This window comes from Rutilus rutilus, assembly GCF_951802725.1.
Source record: "Rutilus rutilus genome assembly, chromosome: 8".
In the NCBI taxonomy this organism is placed as follows: Eukaryota; Metazoa; Chordata; class Actinopteri; order Cypriniformes; family Leuciscidae; genus Rutilus; species Rutilus rutilus.
In genome coordinates, this window is record NC_140222.1 from 36,126,347 (window position 1) to 36,145,346 (window position 19,000).

At 37.9% G+C, this 19,000-nt stretch overlaps 1 protein-coding gene across 1 annotated transcript in view; it reads left to right on the forward strand.

The window, feature by feature from the left end:
• LOC311295349 (protein NLRC3-like) overlaps nucleotides 1–14,679 on the forward strand; it is a 32,305-nt gene extending 17,626 nt beyond the window's left edge. Inside the window, exons 4-8 of the mRNA XM_084416680.1 lie at nucleotides 1,035–1,205; nucleotides 1,934–2,107; nucleotides 2,184–2,348; nucleotides 11,440–11,486; nucleotides 11,681–14,679. Coding sequence (XP_084272806.1) covers nucleotides 1,035–1,205; nucleotides 1,934–2,107; nucleotides 2,184–2,348; nucleotides 11,440–11,486; nucleotides 11,681–12,225 — 1,102 coding nt within the window. The 3' untranslated portion in view covers nucleotides 12,226–14,679. The remainder of the gene's footprint in view (nucleotides 1–1,034; nucleotides 1,206–1,933; nucleotides 2,108–2,183; nucleotides 2,349–11,439; nucleotides 11,487–11,680) is intronic.
• The last annotated feature ends 4,321 nt before the right edge of the window (nucleotides 14,680–19,000 follow it).

The window sequence follows — 19,000 nt, forward strand, 5'->3', positions numbered from 1 at the left end:
AGCATTTTGGGGAGAAGTGTGGTGGAATCTGTGTATATGAATACTGTGATAATTACAGTACTCCAGTTCTCCTTATATATCGCGGTCGGTATTATGCAAATTAGTGTGTAGTGCTACTGTGTATGTTTCTAATTTTCTCTGCTTTTATTTAGCCTATGCTGTTGTTTTGTATTTATTCTTGTTGTTTTGTATTTGGTATCATTTTTTTTTTTCTTTTAATCCTTTCTAGAGAGATCTACTATGACGGTGATGAATGGTGCTTTGAAATGTGTATGGCAAAAAAACAGTTGTAAACGTAAAGATCAAACCTAACTTCTTTACTCTGATATCACGATTATGGTAAGGCCTATCAGAATAAAATACGCTTTTCGGAAGGAGGGGCTTTGTAGAAATCTACGTGTTTTAGAAAGACTGGGCATAGAGGAGCAATAATAATGTACAGTATGGCGGCGGCGCCGGCACGTGAAGCAGAGCAGAGACAAAGGCATTCCCCGATTGGAGATCGAAAGCGAGACCAGGGCTCGTGAGAAACTGCCTGGGGAAATCAGGAGGGAAAGCAGAGAAAACATAAATGAAAGATTAAAACAAAACTGGCAAAGTATCCAACACGACATGGCAGAACACAAGACAGTGAGGCTTGAACATTTGGCTTGTGTTAACGTCCTGTTTACAGACCTCGTAATATTTCCACACAAGACATTTTGGGAAATGATTGCAATGTAGTTTGTGTGCAAGTCCGAAATAGAGATCGCCAAAATAAAGCTAAAATTCGTCTGGTTGCCGATTGTGTGTTTGGAGCAAAAACCATCCATTTCCGATTTATGGCTGGTGGACCTGTGCATCTCTATTATCTTCTGTGTATTTTTTTTTTTTTTATCCTTTCTAGAGAGATCAACTATGATGGTGATGAATGGTGCTTTGAAATGTGTAGGGCAAACTAACAGTTGTTAACATTAAGATCAAACAGTTTTGTGACCTTCCTATTTAAATGGGAATTCCGCAAAGTGTCAATTAACCATTTACTGTTATTTTAGATTCTCAGGTTGTAATCTCACTGATCAGTGCTGTGAAAGTGTGGCTTCAGCTCTACAATTAAATTCTTCATTGAGAGAGCTCGACCTGAGTATCAATAACTTGGAAGATTCTGGAGGGAAGCTGCTGTTTGATGCACTGAAAAGTCCAAACTGTAAACTAGAAAAACTGAGGTTTGTTTGTCAGATTCCTTTATTTTATTACATTTTACCAACAGTATATAGAGAGTGTATTTGTTGGATAAAAGTGGAAATTATCAAATATACTGTTATTTGCCAGTTTCGAATAATGTTATAGCAAATTTTAAGTTATACACTACTCTGATATCATTAACCCTGCTATACATCAGTAATCATCCAGCACTGCTGCATCAATACTACAAACCATGTCTTTTTAGCTGTAGTTTAATCAAGAGAAATAATCCAAGCACATAAATCATTATATGGAGCATTAAATAAGATTACATTTTTCCATTAACATGTACGATTTCATATCGGCTTGTTCAGCACCAAATAACAATGACTTGAGTACAATCTAGGGTTTTTGAAATACAAAATTTAGTCACAGACATAAAAAAAATTAATAAACAGTTATTTTATTAACTTATTAACTTTAACTAGGATAATGTTCTGGGAAGGTTCACTTTAGTCAAACCTAAAAATAACCTGCAGGGAACGTTCTGTAAAAATTCTCTTTAGGATGTTACAAAAAACCCTCTCTGCAACCTTCTGGGAAGGTTAGTTTTTGGTTACAAAAAAAAAAAAAACATACAGAGAATGTTCCTAGAATGTTCTTATTTGGGAATGTTCTGTGTTTACTGGGTTTTGTAAAGCATTGAATACATTGCAATATGCAGTTCTTACATAAGGGTCAGTGATGCCATTTTTAATCTTCTGTTTAGATTGTCCATCTGTAATTTCACTGATCTGACTTGTGAAAGTGTGGCTTCAGCTCTACAGTCGTCAAACTCCTGCCTAAAGGAGCTGGACCTGAGTAACAATAACTTGAAAGATTCTGGAGTGAAGCTGCTCTCTGATGCACTGAAGAGTCCAAACTGTAAACTGGAGAAGCTGAGGTAATTTTAAAATAGTCATAAAACTGAGGGGATATACATTTATACATATTTATGCCTTTGATGTCTGTCATTGTAGATTATCTGGCTGTATGGTGACAAAAGAAGGATGCTCTCATCTGGCTTCAGCTTTGAGGTTAGACTCCTCACATTTGAGAGAGCTGGATCTGAGCTACAATCACCCTGGAGATTCAGAGCTCACTGCACTGATGGAGGATCCAAACTGCAAACTGGAAAAACTCTGGTATGATGGACAACAGCTATGTTTACATGAACACTTTTTTTTAGAGATTTAAATGTAGCCTATTCTTATATGATTTCATTCTTATTGAACATTACATTACATTCTTACATGAACTTTAAATTAAGGGACTGAGTTGATATATGTAGGGTGAGCAGATTTCTCATGGTGGTTTACGGGACGGGATGGACAGGCATAACCGACTGTATTTACGCAAGATTTAATTTACAACTTTGTCTGTATTTGAACATTCAGGCGCAAAGAGAACTTGACTGTCCAGGTAAAAACAGGACGTCTTAGTTTATATCTCCAAAGACACACAGAATACATATCCATACAATTGAAATAGATCTTCTGAAAACGTGATCACACTCAAGATTTTTCAGCAGCAGAAAGCGATCCAATTTAGCATTTACATTGCTATTGTTTTCCCATTAAAGCTAGGGTAGGCAGTTTCTGTGATTATAAGTGTCATTTAGAAGAACTACAAAAATAAAGATGTTTTCAAACAACCGTTGCAAACGGCCCTTTCATGCATCACGTCTCTCTCAACTCAAACATCATAATCATCACCTCCGGGTCTATTAAAGTGAAGACATGTCTCAATGGGTAAAAGTAGGCTTCTTTCAATAAAAGCTCTTACATATGTGGAATACTTTAAACTTGACGTTTAGCTTACCTGTCAAGAAGAAACTCTGTAAGTTCATTGTATCGATCGAAACCCAAACATTCCATCAAAATCCTCCATCTTTTAAAAACAATGCCAATGTTTATCCTTGTTTTACCCCGGTGTCTGTCTGTGTATTTTGACAAGTCTTCAAATTTTATTAGCACTTTTGTAATGAAATCTGAATGTCTTTTTCCACACCCCCTAAACACCCTCTGGCTCAGCCTGCTACAGCAGACACACCCCAAACTCTTGCTACTGGGCACGAGGAGGTATGAAAATACATACAGTGCCCTCCACTAATATTAGCACCCTTGGTAAATATGAGCAAAGGCAGCTGTGAAAATAAATCTGCATTATTTATCCTTTTGATCTTTCATCCAAAAAATTCACAAAATTCTAACTTTTCATTGAAGTAAAACAGTTGAAAGTGGGTGGAAACTCACATTATGATATAAATGTTTTTCTCCAATTTCTCCACAATTATTGGCACCCCTACAAATTCTTATGAGTAAAATATCTCTGGAGTATATTCCCACACTATATAAACACACTATGGGCCCTATTTTAACGATCTGAAACGCAAGTGTCAAGCGCAAAGCGCAAGTAACTTTGTGGGCGGGTCTTGGGCGCTGTTGCTATTTTCCCAGTGGGATAAATGACTCTTGCGCCTGGCGCAAATCTAAAAGGGGTTGGTCTGAAGTAGCTTCATTATTCATAGGTGTGGTTTGGGCGTAACGTGAAATAAACCAATCAGAGCGACATCTCACATTCCCTTTAAGAGCAGGCGCGCTTGTTCTAAAGCGGATTCCTATTATAACGGCGGATTTGCCAGGCGCACGCCAGCAGCGGTTCACAGCCGAGGAGACCGACGTTCTCGTCAGGGACGTTGGGGATGGAGAAACACACCCAAATTAACTTCGGTTAAACAGGCGTATGATAATTTGGGTAAATGTGTAAGCTAGATGTATGCTTTTATAATAAAATGTCTATCTATCTATCTATCTATCTATCTATCTATCTATCTATCTATCGTAATAATGTATGATTTGCAAAAATGATAACTGCTGCGTCTGTGTGTAGAGAGAATCAAAGTGTATGCGCGTTGTACACACGCTACATTGATTAAGGCCAAGCATGCGCCCTTAAAATAGCATATGAATAACATGCGCAATGCGCCACTGACTTTAAACAGTTTTTTTTCGGTCAGTGGCGCAATTGTTTTCTAAACCTGTAAAATAGCATGAGGGAACGTTTGCGCCGGAACACGCCTCCTCTTTGCGCTGAACCGCCCCGGGGAGCGCAGGTGTATTTCTTAGTTAACCGACGTGCGTCTGTGGAGGGAAAAGTCCGCTTTGTGCGGGTGCAAAATAGGAATGATACATGCGTCGGTGTATAAAGTCAATTGCGCTGGGTGCAAGATAGGGCCCTTTGTAAGTATATATAAACACGAAGGCTAAATTCCCTTAATAATTAATCACAATGGGTAAAACTAAAGATTATAGGTCTGATGTGCAGCAAAAGATTGTTGAGCTTCACAAAATAGAAAGTGGCTGTATTCTTTTTTTTAAGAATAATTAAGAAGTTCCAATCAACTAAAGATGTTATGAATCTGCCTGGAAGAGGACGTGTGTCTATCGTCCTAATGCATGATGAGGAGGAAAGCTTGAGTGGCCAAAGACTCTCCAAGGATCGGAGATGGAGAATTACAGAGATTAGCTGAGTCTTGGGGTCAGAAAGCCTAAAAAAAAAAATGTATCAAACATCACCACAAGTTGTCCAAAAACAAACTCCAGCATATTCAGTTGTCAGACACTACTGGAACCTCAAACAGGACTGATTTCTGTGGTCAGATGAAACTTAAAAAAAAGAGCTGTTTGGCAGCAAACCCACCAGATGGGTTTGGTGCAAACAGGGATAAAATGTACCCCATGTCCACGGTTAAATATACCACTGGATTTTCAAAGTTGTGGGCCTATTTTTTTGCTGGAGGTCCTGGACATCTTGTTCAGAGACATGTTATCATGGATTCTTGCAAATACCAACGGATAAAAAATCATAACCTGACCATTTCTGCTAGAAATCTTATAATGGGCTGTGATTGGATCTTCCATCATGATTTAAAATAAAAACCTATCAAAATCAACACAAAAAATGTGTCACTGAGCACAAAATGAAGCTTCTGGCTTGGCCATCCCAGTCCCTGACCTGAATCCTTTAGAAAATGAGTCGGGTGAACTGAAGAGATGCACCAGCATGGACCTGGGAAACTGATGGATCTGGAGAGATTCTGTATGGAGGAATGGTCTTTAAACTCTTGTCAGGTGTTCTCCAAACTCATCAGGCATTATAGAAGAAGACTCAGAGCAGATCTTGGGAAAAGGACGTTGCAATAATTGTGGCCAATGTGAACTAAAGAAAAACATTAATTTCATAATCAGATTTTCCCCCTTATTTCAATTGTTATCTATATATTTAGGCTAGGGCTGAATGAGTAATCACACTTTACATGTAATCGCACTTAAATCGAGATGGCTTATCGCGATTTTAAAATCGCAAAGGCTGCGTTTTTTTTTTTTTTTTTTATGCCCAGATTGTCATTGATGTACGGCTCTGTAAACGCTGCCCCACCTGAAAGCACTGTGAGTTTGAGTCACTTATAACGTGCATTTGAAAAAACAACATGCATCAAACATCTTTTCAAAACATGAGAAGCATTTATGAACCTCTTGTCCAACAACAGACAACATTTAATAACATGCATTTACTCCAAACTCACTTCATTACGACAGTTGAGCTCCTCCTTCTGTGAGATGATGTGCTTCTTACACAGAATAAGGCAGTTGTGTATTTATAAATCATGTTTAATCAAAGCGTTTCAATCTTCTGATTATTCAGCTACAGCGATAGGGATTTCCTAGAATGATGCGCATTACTGTACTTCTGCGGCAGGGCATATTTATCGTGTTTGCGTGAGAGCGCCATTGGCATTCAAATGGGGCAGTATTTACTACCAATCAACCGCACTGCACTGACAAGCTGTGCATAAAATAATCGCAGCCTTTGCCAAATCACGTGCGGTTTTATTGCGTTTTAATCGTTCAGCCCTAATTTAGACCACTTTAATTGTTGATTGTTATCAGGATGTGAAGAGACTTTCAACCAGTATAACAAAAAAAATTCTGGTAAAAAAATTGCCTGCCTTATCTTTAATCAGATTATCAAAGGTTTAAACAACTCAATCCATTCTCAATTCTCAATGAATTTTCAGTGTTTAAGTTCATTCCGATTAGTACGGTACCAAAATTTCAGTATTCGGTACCAATACCAGTGAAAATCCACGGTTCTCGGTACCAATTTCGGTACCAAAGCTTAATTTAGATTAAATTTACATAGGCTATATTAAAGTGTATATCACGGTTACAAAGATGGAAACTGTAGTATTAAAAACACTTTACAATAAGATTCCATTTGTTAGATAACATTAGATAAAATGACCTAACAATAAACAATAGTTATATACTGTTGCAATTATTCTCCTTGGGGTTCATTTAAAAATAAATTTTTAAAATCAAAAGTTAACATTATCTCTGTTAACATTATTTAATGCACAATGAATGAAGTGAACAAACATGACCAATCAAGTGTTTGTATTAAATAACATTCACAAACATTAATTAATGTTGTAAAAATATATTGTTCACTCAATGTGTTGATGTTAGATAACGCATTAAGTAATGTTAATGAATGTTAATCAAACTATACAGGAGATAAAATGTGTTTTATTTGACTTGACTGTACTTTTATTTAATCCAAAACTGCATTCATATTTAATTTTAAGAGTTATCCAGCCAAGAATAAGCCTAGAACTGCTTTTCTGATGTTTTTATTTCTCATCTCCATGAATATATCTAGTAGGCCTAAGCCAGGGGTGCCCAATCCTGCTCGATCTGTCCTGCACAGTTCATCTCCAACCCTAATCAAACACACCTGAAGCAACCAATTAAGGTCTTCAGGATCACTTGAAAATTAAAGGCAGGTGTGTTTGATTAGGGTTGGAGATGAACTGTGCAGGACAGTCGATCGGCAGGAGCAGGATTGGACACCCCTGGCCTAAGCTAATGCAAGGGCTAGAATTAATCAATTAATTCTTTGCTGATACTTCCTCGTCATCATGGAGAGCGCAGTTCGCACCGCTTTCTCCTTTCCACAAGCGTTAGTGATGGCCAAATGAAGCGTTTCCAAGCATTATTGCTTTCTGATACAATTGTGTCGAAAATGGTTCATTACTCGAAGCTTCATTCAGATAGAAATTGCAGCACCATCTCCTGGTGAAGTAAATGTAATGCAACAAAGCTGACAACCATAAAATGCAAGTAACGCCCCGTTTATTACGTGTTTTTACCGAGGCGATCAAAGCTGAGACTATAGGCTTGTTCGACTTGAACCGGCGCTGCACAGACCGATCGGTTTATGACATCAAAGTACCGCGAGAGCAATTCAAAAGCATATAGGAGCCGTCTACTTTCTATTTGCTCTCGCGGTACTTTGATGTCATTCACCGATCGGTCTGTGCAGCGCCGGTTCAAGTCGAACAAGCCTAGTGTTAGTAGCCTACTGTGAAACTCATTTATGTAGGTGAATTTTACAGATACTGATGAATTTCATGTGTTCACCTTGATAATAAAACATTAAGCATGATGTGTGTGTGTAATTATTTCTTTAGACAAGGACAGAAGATCAGACCAGCTTAAAAAAAAGTTGGAAACCATCACAGAAATTCTAATGGTTTATATTAAAATAGGAACCATTGGCTTTTACCATTTAAACCACTACATAATTCTTTTTTTGTAGTGTGTTAGGGACATATTCCATTAGGATTTAATGCCCCCCACCAATACAACCCAACACATATCAGTAGACCCACAGAGACCACTATAATTCCCATTACAACCAATAAAATTCCCATGAAAACCATTAAATCCAATAGAATTTCTCTAATGGTTTCTATAGTTTTTTTTAACCTTCACTTTTATAAGAAATACAGCCGCCAGGTTTCAAACCTGTCAACACTGGATTGGGCTGTCAAAGCAGTCAGGTGGTTTACTACAGGAGTGAACCAGTAGGTGTTTCTCAATGTCAAGGATACTTCCTTGGCAGGACTGGTCCTTCCAAGTCACTTCCTTCAGAGGCTAGGCGAAGCTCCTCTTTAGCATTCGGAGAACATGTAAATGGAACAGGCTAGCAAGTGCACGTCAGTGCGTCATTACGTCAGTGAAAATGAAAAACAGAGCGTTGCTATGGATGCAGTTCTGTTCACTCAGGCAATATAATCGTTTTTAAATCAATAAACTCCTTTTTAATCATATTGATTATTTGACTGTTAAGTGTGTTTAAACAGTGCGGGTCAATTTGACCCATAACATAATGGATGCAATTATTTTTTAAAACAAATGTTTGGTAACGTAAATATATTTACATTTGAAAGCATATTGAACTGTTAACGCTCCGACTCCGTTAACGTCCAACATTTTGAATTTTTTGAACAAGATAGCAAAGCTGCGCGCATAGGATTGTGGGTGATTTGAGAGCGCGAAGAGCGCGAAGGCTACACATATGCATCCTTTCCTGTATATGGGATATTTTTCGAACGAAGGACTCGGTCCTTGGTGGAAATTCCGAGGATCCTTGACATTGGAACAGTCCTTCGACGGATGTCGATGACGTAGCATCCTCCAAATTCTGGCTTCCGAGGATCCTTCCTTGACATTAGGTGTGTTCGACATCGGCTGCGGCTGGATGTAACCGATCGGCGAGAGTAGCCGGGTGCAGGCGGGGAGGAGCTGCAAATGGAGACGTGAAGTCGGACACTTTCTGGTTCCCGTAGTGACCGCTCACGTGGTGTTTGCATACTTTACCACAGCTGAAGTGAAATAAATGCAATATTTGCCAAATAATACACAGATGTTCCAGAGACATTTTCATTCAATACTTTATGTACTGCTTCATACAGCGTCTGTTTGAACAAGAATAAAGTTAAACATAAGCTACTATCAATGAAGTGGAGTCTACGTTTTTTAATCAGTTTTAATTTAATAAACATGACACAATATAACATCGCAACTACATGAAAAGAGTGTTTACTGTTATAAAAAACTGATTTGTGAGCGTTAGAGGAACTAAAGGTGTTCGGATAAACACGAAACACACGTGATCGTTGTCATGCAGTGAATCCGGCCAATCGTGGAACAGCTGTGTCGTCATCAGCCCTCGTGCAGCCGCTCTTGAGAAGCTGCGCTGGCTGAGTTCTCTGGCTACTCTCGAATCACTCTCGCGGTACTTTGATGGCATACGTCACAGTCACGTGGCGTCGGCGCTGGATCAAGTCGGACACAATTTCTAACCGGCATGCACTGCTTCAAGTCAGCCACCGATCGGATTGCGCAGAGCTGCATGAAGTCGAACAAGCCTATTGAGAAACGCCTAATGTGTTTGCTTCAGAAGTCATTTTCACGTGACTAGTGACGTAATAATACAAGCTCCGAAGCAGTGGTTCATTGCAAGGACTGTTCGAGTTTGAAGCAAGCTTCGGAGCGTCGGTGTCAGACGTAACATCACTAACACCTCGTTCACACGGGGCATCAGCGTCAACGCTTCCCATTGACTTTGAATGGGTGACGTCAAGCGTTGCCGAAAAGAATTGTGGATCCGTCGGCGGCGCTTCACTGGCGTTGCTCGCGGCAGAAGTTGAGAATTTTTCAACTTCTGCCGCGAGCAACGCCAGTGAAGCGCCGCCGACGGAAGCGTCAGCCAATCAGGATCGCTCTATGCAAATACAGTAGCCAGGCGGCAGCCAATCACGTTCATCCTGTTCAAGAGCAGCAAACTGAGGATAAATTTTAAAATGGAGGAGAAATTATTGCGGTGGGCAATCACCCGGTCCTTTATGACCAATCACTTTTTATTGGCAAATTGGCGTCCATGTTGAATGACAATGAAGCTTGTTGTTGAGTTCCTGTCTAATTTCATTGGCTGACGCTGCTATGACCATGGCGTCAGTGCCAAACTTCAGCCACGCCTTCCGTCAAGCGTTGACGCTGACGCCCCGTGTGAACGCACCGTAACAAGCGCTTGCTCTCCCGTGGCGTCTGTCGTTGCTATGCAACCATGAACATAGGCACGCCTGGAAAAACGAGCGCGCCGCGCCGCTTCTATGAGCGTGCGCCTACATTTGAAATAACGAATAAAAAAACGCACTATGTGAACGGCCCCTTATGGCAACGTGACATTAGCCTAATACAAAATATTTCCATATCTGGCTCTTTCCTCCTTTCTTATCAACAAGTGGATTTTATCGGCAGCAACGCCGGTTGCCATGTCTCAGCGCTTTTATGAAGAGAAAGCAACTGCACGCGCTTCGGGCATGCACGCGCATCAAGTACCGGGTTTGAGAAAACCTGGTACCGTGACGTTTAAAACAAATTTTTTACCGACTTGGTACCGAAGTACCGGGTCTTTGACAACACTAATTCCGATGTATGTGGCTACAAGTTTGGTTAAAAAATGGGTTATTAGGATCCATGTAAAAGTATAGCCGCCAGCAGCATTTAGGGGGCCAGGCGCATCAGATGCAAAGTGATGAGCTAAGTGAGCATGGCAAGGATTCATGTTAGCATTGCCAATATATTGCATAAAATACTATGCTTTGACTTGATATCAACTTTGACAATGAGTTACAGTATATAAAAATGGTTTGAGATAACAAAAGCTTTTAATAACTCTTTGCCTACTCTTTGCCACACGTCTCATGATGACGTGTGAAATTTGACTGACTTTCCGAAATTTGACTGACTGTCCGACTGTTGAAAAATATACCACTGGATTCTGTAGGACCCAAGGAATAGAACGAGGTGAGATTCATGGCAATTTGGCTACGCTGTAAGCATATTTGTCAATTTTATTATATCCGGCCCAAAAGAGCATAGGTTGTTTCAGGGCATAGTGCCGAAGACACAAATCAACTTTCGTAACAATATGCTAAAGTTTTCATAAAATACAGCATTTTATGACAAAATTCAAAATACCCAATGCCCAAAATGGCTAACATGGGCCAATTTGGTATTGTTTGACTTTTTTTTTATTTTATTTTTTTACTTTTTTTACTTTTTGCTAGCACAGTCTGAATATGATTTCAGCAATGTTGGTGAAAAAATGGACAAACCATCAAAATGGTTGAAAAATTCATCACAGAAAATAACATCATATGGTGCAGCCACGGAATCATACTTTTCTTCAAAACCTTAGTTCAAAAGTTATTAGCATAGACATGAGTGAAAATTTGTTGTGTTGTATTTTTAAGACTTATTTCTTCCTTTTTGGTGAGTCAGATGAATAGAATATTTATGCTTTTTTTTTCTTCTTCGACAGTCTGGATCATGGGGGAGAGACCATGATTAAAGGAGGGCTACAAAAATGTAGGTCTACACACATACCTTTTCTTCACAGGACACCATTTCACAGTAGACCAGAATAAGGTCTCAAATATTAAAGGTTTTGATTGTGTATGTGCTGTCAAAAATATTTATGTGGAGCCGAAAAGTAGTTCTAAGGCCAATCTGATTCTTTACCATATTTTGGGGTCTTATTAATGTTGTTTTCTTGTGTCCAGATTTCTGTCGTCTCACACTGGATCCAAACACGGTACACAATAGTCTCTCTGTTGTAGAGGGCAACAAAAAGTTGGTATATAATCCAGAACCGATGTCACATCCTGATCATCCAGAGAGATTTGACGGCCGTCCGCAGGTTCTGTGTAAAGAGCGTCTGACTGGACGCTGTTACTGGGAGGCTGAATGGACTGGGTTGGGTGATATGGCAGTGGCATATAAAAGAATCAACAGGAAAGGAGACAATGATCTCTGTAGGTTCGGAGCCAATGAAAATTCCTGGATTCTGAGCTTCTTTAGGGAGAAACTGATTGCCTGGCATAAAAATAAGGCAACATACATACCTGCCCCATCACCTCCCTATACCAGAGCAGGAGTGTATGTGGACGAGCCGGCCGGCATTCTGTCCTTCTATGGCATCACTGACACACACACACTCAGACACTTACACACATTCAACACCACATTCACTGAGCCACTCTATACAGGATTTGTGCTTTATGATAATTCAGTGTCTCTGTGTGATGTTGAACAAGAGGATAAATAATTTATGTTCTCTATTCTTGAGGCACTATTAAAAATGTATACACGTTATATAAAAAAATCTCAAAACAAGTGTCAGTTTAAAAAAAATATAGCTCACGTACCCTTTTCAAAACATTTCACAAAATGAGGTTTTAGTTTATATAGATAGCACTTGAGAAGGGAATCACCAGAACGTCTTATTGGAAGCTCAATAACTCAAACAAATTAAACTGTTAAGTTAGAAATTAACCACTTACTTGAATTCTATCTAAAGAAAGCTATTACAGAAAATTCTTATTCGAATAATTGGGAGTTATTTAATTTCGAATTCTCAAAATTGTTAAGGTCTTATGTTAGTTCCTATGTCTGGGCTGGAAGGGCAGAGGAGGATAATGTTATATCAAGCATTTCTACTATTATGTAGACGGGGTTAGATATGCTTACAAAAGAAGATCAGTAACAGATTCAATTGACTGTTTAAAAAATAACAAATCTACTGGGACGGATGGGCTTACTGGAGAATTTTATAAGTGCTTTGTCCAAAAAATGGCGCCGTTTTGTTAAACGTATTTAATGAAAGTTTTTCCGTTTGCCAGCTTGCACCAAGCTTAAATAAGGGTCTTAGACTCGATTATTGATCAAACATAATCTGGTTTCATGAAGAACAGACATATTTCCAATAATATTAGATTAGTTTTAGATGTTCTTGATTATTCTCATCTGATTTCAGATCAAAGTTATATTTTATTTTTGGATTTCTACAAAGCATTTGATACTCTTGAGCACAAATGTATTTATATTTTTTTGTGATGCGGTCAGAACTTTTTATTGTAATGCCAACAGTTCAATTAAATTAAAACATGGGACTTCAACTAGATTTGATGTCAAAAGGGGTACACGTCAAGGTTGTCCTATCTCTCCCTATTTGTTCTTATTAGCAGCTCAACTCTTAGTAGACCATATCAAGCAGAGCAATTGCAGGGAGGGAGGTGATCATCAGCCAGTTGACCGATGACACCACTCTCTTCTTAAATAGGGATCAAGTTGCAGTAGCTCTAGGGGTAATAGATGCATTCTCTAAAGCCTCTGGTTTATAGGAAATATTTCATTAAAAGGCAGGGTCTTGCTTACTAAAGCTGAAGGTTTATCTAGATTAACATATGCAGCATTAGCTCTACATTTGGACAATAAAACGTGTAAAACTATAGATAATCTTCTATTTAATTGTTTGGAGGAATCATACCCACCATATAAAGAAAAAACTGTTGTAATGAACACGTATTAAAAATGGAGGTTTACATTTTCTATATTTTAAAACATTAAATCACACTTTTAAAATTAATTGGATGAAACACTTCTTAAAATGCCCCTCTTTAATTTGGAACTTTATCCCAAATTATATATTCTCCCAGCTGGGTGGCCTACAGTTTCTTTTGTTATGCAATTATAATATTGAAAAATTACCCTGAAAGCTCTCTTCATTCCACAAACACATGCTTCTGGCTTGGTCTCTTATTTATAAACAAAACTTTCTCCACATTCATATTTCATATGGAACAATCAAAATATTCTTTATAAAAACAGGTCCCTATTTTTTTCAAAACTGACATGATAACAATATTACGTTAGTTATTACATTGTTTAAAGGTTTTGAAAGGACTCTGTTTACTATACCACCTATTTTTGATCCCACTCTAACAATGGTGGGCAAGGTTTGTCTAGATCCATACTCTAGCAAAAGGTCCATTCGTGCTCTCTTTCAGAGAGATGTTGTTACCAAATCTTATGTAATTACCTATTGGAGCAATTTTGTCAACATTGTGGACTGGAGAACATTTTCGTTATTGCCACATAAATACCTTATTGTAAATAAAGTCAGAGAAGTCTCATTTAAATCAATTCATAGATTTTATCCAGTGAAAAATATCTTTTTTTTTTTTTTTAAACCTGACATTGACATAAAATGTGATTTCTGTAATGCACAAGATGAAACTACTGTACACTTGTTTTGGGACTGTAACTATGCCAACATTTTTTGGAAGAGCTTTTGCAGGTATATTATTAATTTTGTGTACCCTCATTTTTCTTTATTTTGGAAATATGTTATATTTGGTTTTATTAACACGGAGAAAAACTTTGAAAAATAATTTTACTTTATAAATCAATAACTTATCCTAGCAAAATGTCATATTCATAAATATACATTTTCTAATCATAAGCCATTATTCAAAGTTTTTCCTCAACGAATTCCATCAACACCTTCAAACGCTTTCTGTTTCAGAGAGTGCCAAAGCAAGGAAAACATTGTCTTGTTGTGCTCTCTTTAAAATCCCACTTTAAATTTAGTCCTAAAATGCTCTAATTGCTTGTATTTCATCTATTTATTTGTTTATGTTTTCTTGTATTATTATTGTACGTTTTGTCATGTTTTTTTTTTTTCTTTTTGTTTTGTTTTTTTTCTCTCCTCTGGTGGTTGTTCCTGTTCTTGTTTTACATGTTGGTACTATTGTTTTCTATTGTTCAATTGTGTCTAATGAAGAAAAAAAGCATCTCATTCATTGACAATCATATAAACATTCAACTTGGGAACTTGGGTATCAAAATTATTCCGAGCTTCCTAGTTCATGCCAAGGGCTTTCATGTTAAATTTTTAACTGCAACTCATATTTACAAGTTTGATTCTGAATGTTTGAAAAGGTGTCTCTGAAAAGTGAAGTTACTGCTAAGTAGAGTTTTGTGTATGTCACTCAGAAAATTATTTTATAAATGACTTCCAAATGTGTGAGGACTAAACAAAAAGGCTACCTTTGTTCAAATGCTGTAACTTTTGATTACTTTATGCCTCACTTTTAGGGGAACTTCACCAAAAAAGAATTTCCCCCTACCGTATTTCCTTCCCGAGTTATTGCATGTCAAACAAGATATGCAAAATCATAATAAAAATGTATCGGCAGTTTCTCAGCATGAGAATGTCCAAATGTCCAATTTTTTTTTAAAGTTTTCTATCAAACGATACCTACCTTTTGACTCTCCTTGGTGTAGTTTTGGAGTTATGAGTCTTTAGTTTTATGTGTGTCACTCAGAAAAATATGCTAAAATAAAACTCAGGGCTTAAGGGGTTAATTTTTTAATTGTAAAAAAAAAAATAGTTTCAAGGGATATTTGTCTTCATGAGTGCGAGATAAGAGAATGTCTCCATTTCAAGGGTTTAACGTCACAGGATGATGTTGTGAAGGAGTAATTTACACCACTAGTGCTTGTGTATTAATAACACTTGTTGTATTTGTGCTGGTCAGACGAAGTCTTGGCATTGAAACACACACAACTAAGATTATTCAATAAACTCTGATCATTTTACCATCACTTTGTCTCCTGCTTTCTGCTCTTCCCTGCTTCCTCCATCTGCATCTTCATCTGGCTGATAAAATACTTTTAATACAGTTTTGGGTACTAGACCTGTATGACCCATTTTCATGCAATTATATATTTGTCCATTGGATGGCGCTCTGATATGGTATATTAAGGGCACTTGGGTAACTAGACAACAGGTTATAATAGAGAGTGGGAGGAAGACTACCGAAAGCTTGGAAAGAAGCTATAATAATTCATATAAGAATGCAGAAAAGACCCTTCAAAACCCTCTAATTATAGACCAATAGCTCTTACACTGAATGTTTGTAAAAATTATGGAAAGGATGATTACGGAATGGTTGACATATTTATTGGAAAAGAGAGGAATAATATCTAAATATCAAAGTGGTTTTAGAAAAGGAAGAGGAACAATGGATCCCATTGTATGTTTAGAAAATAAAACTAGAAAAGTGCAGATAAATAAAGAATCTAAAAGCATATTCTTCGATGTCGAGAAGGCTTATGATATGATGTGGAGAGAGGGACTTTTGATAAAACTAAAATAATGAATATAGGTGGAAGAATATACAATTGGATAAAATATTTTATGGCACACAGAAATATCCAGGTAAGAATAGGGAATGAAGTGTCAAATAGATTCCAGAAAATGGAAACACAAGGGAGTGTAATAAGTCCATTATTTTTTTCTATAATGATCAATGATGTTTTTAATCAAGTACAGCAAGATATAGATAGATCTGTTTTTGCAGATGACGGAGCTCTCTGGAAAAGAGGAAGGAATATTTTGTATATTACAGTTTTTCTCGATTGCTTAAACACATTTCTTGAAACTATGCCTCGTATTCTCAAATCTATAAACACAAATCCATAACGTCTCACCCAATTCCCCAAACATCCTATTTTCAGGTCAAAATGAAGCTCTACATTCAAAACCATTCACTCTTGCTGAAAAACCTGACTTTGCCCTCAGACTGGACACACAAGCCCTCAAAATCACACACACTACAACATTGTCTAAGACACTGGTGCAATAAATTCAAAACAACATTTCCAAAACTGGTAAGTTATGTTGCTTGTGGTTCCCCCCCTCACAACCTTTTCACATGATGAACACAAAAGACACAACCAATGGATACATTGGCACATTTTTATTCATTCATGTACTACACAGTACAACACACACACACACATTTTTTTTTTTTTTTTTTTCTGTTTTACTCTTTTTTTTCTCTCCTCTAAATTTGTTTTTATATTTACTTACAGTAAGATGTGTGTGACCATCATATGACAGTAAAAGAGCATACACAAACCATATTCTATGGAATTGTATTGGAATGGTAAAGAGTGTTGGGACGTGACAGGAGGGCCTCCACTCAAGGAGACAATATGATGAACACGTCTAAGAATGTTCCACATATAGTTGAAAATATCCTCATTGGCCTAGAAAGATAACATTCTGGGAGTCAAGACTATAAAGGAGAAAGGATGCCCTCCCTTCACTGTCACACTCTGCAGCCGCTCTGTGTGACTGTACGACTGCTGACCTTTTCTTGCAAGAAAATACACTTCATCAAAGACTATTGGAAATGTTTGTCTCTTATTCAGTGATAGAATTTTGTTTGCCACCACTCCTCCCTGAAGGTTCTCGAGGTGACGGTAAAGCGACTCAAATTTGGCCTTACTCGTAGCCCAGCTTCCCTCATAGTCATACCATTGACTAACACATGGGCAACTAAAGTGACTTGAATTTCATCTGAGACTGCTTGTCTTCTTGCCCTTCCTCCTCCTCCTCCTCCTCGATCTCTTCCTTCATGTCTTTCTGGGTCCATTGTTCCAAAACTCAATAAACTGATTTGGGCCCTTTTATATATCTATTGAAGGTTCTGATTGATGTGTGTTAAATTTTGACTCTTAGTGTTTCCACCTGGGTAATTGTGTGCTAACTGAGCTGAAACTGTGCTGACTTGAGTGAACAATATTGAATGCTAGTGCTTTATACATGACAACATGGTCTAGGCAATGAGAAATGAAGGGATTTGTGTGTAGAGTTTTGCAGTGACAGTTCAACAAATCTGACTCATGTGTCAAAACAGGGAATAGTGTTTAAAGTTTAGGGAAATGGGTGTGCTTTTTGATAAATGGCATTATGGTTTTGAAATTTTTGTTCAAAAGCCTGGTTATAGTGTTTAAGCAATTGAGAAAAACTGTAATAGGAAGATGCAAGAAACAATTAGAAAGATAGAAGAATGGGCATATGATTGGGGATTCAAATTCTCAATGGAGAAAACTAAGACAGTAATTTTCTCAAGAAAAAGGGTTGTTCCAGAAGTGAGTCTGAAGATGAGATCGTTGGAGAGGGTGATGGTTTTTTAATTTTTTAGGTATTTATTTTGATACGAAACTTACATGGGATGAACATATAAACAAAATAGTGGGGAAATGTCAGAAGGTGTTAAACATCATGAGATGTTTGTGTAAGTGGAGGGCAAGTTTTTCTTCATTAAAAACAACAATAATAATAATTCATTACATTTTATATAGCACTTTTCTCTGCACTCAAAGCTCTTTACATAGAAGGGGCGATCTCCTCAACCACCACCAATGTGCAGCACCACCTGGATGAAGCAGCCATATTGCGCCAGAACGCCCACCACACACCAGCTTACTGGTGGAGAGGAGACAGTGATGAAGCCAATCAGTATATATGGGGATGATTAGGAGGCCATGATGGACAGAGGCCAATTGGCAAATTTGGCCAGGATGCCGGGGTTAAACCCCTACTCTTTTCCAAAGGACATCCTGGGATTTTTTATGACCATAGAAAGTCAGTACCTCGGTTTAACATCTCATCCAAAGGACAGTGCTTTTTTTGATAGTATAGTGTCCCCATCACTATACTGGGGCGTTAAGACCCACACAGACCACAGGGTGAGCGCCCCCTGCTGGCCTCACTAACAACTCTTCCTGCAGCAACCTGTTTTTTCCCAGTAGTCTCCCATCCAGGTACTGACCAGGCTCAACCCTGCTTAGCTTCAGTGGGCAACTAGTCTTGGGCTACAGGGTGATATGGCTGCTGGCTACAGTAGTCAGATACAGTAGTCAAGTAGAGAACTACAGTAGTCAACATTTGAAGTGGATCAAAAATGTTAATCAAAGTTGTCCCAAGACAAGAACGGGTTTTGTTCAAAATTCAGGTATAACTTTGATCGTTTTGATCCACTTTAAATGTTGACTACTGTATTTATGTGGCACTGATCCGGTCTGTATTTGATTATGGTAGTGTGGTATATGGTATATATATCCTACCTTGTGGAAAAACTCAATAAAATACAAGCTCAAGCTATGAGATTGTGGAGCAGTAAAGATGACACCCATTCCAGCTTTACAAGTCTTGCTGAGAGAGATGCCACTATAAATGAGAAGGA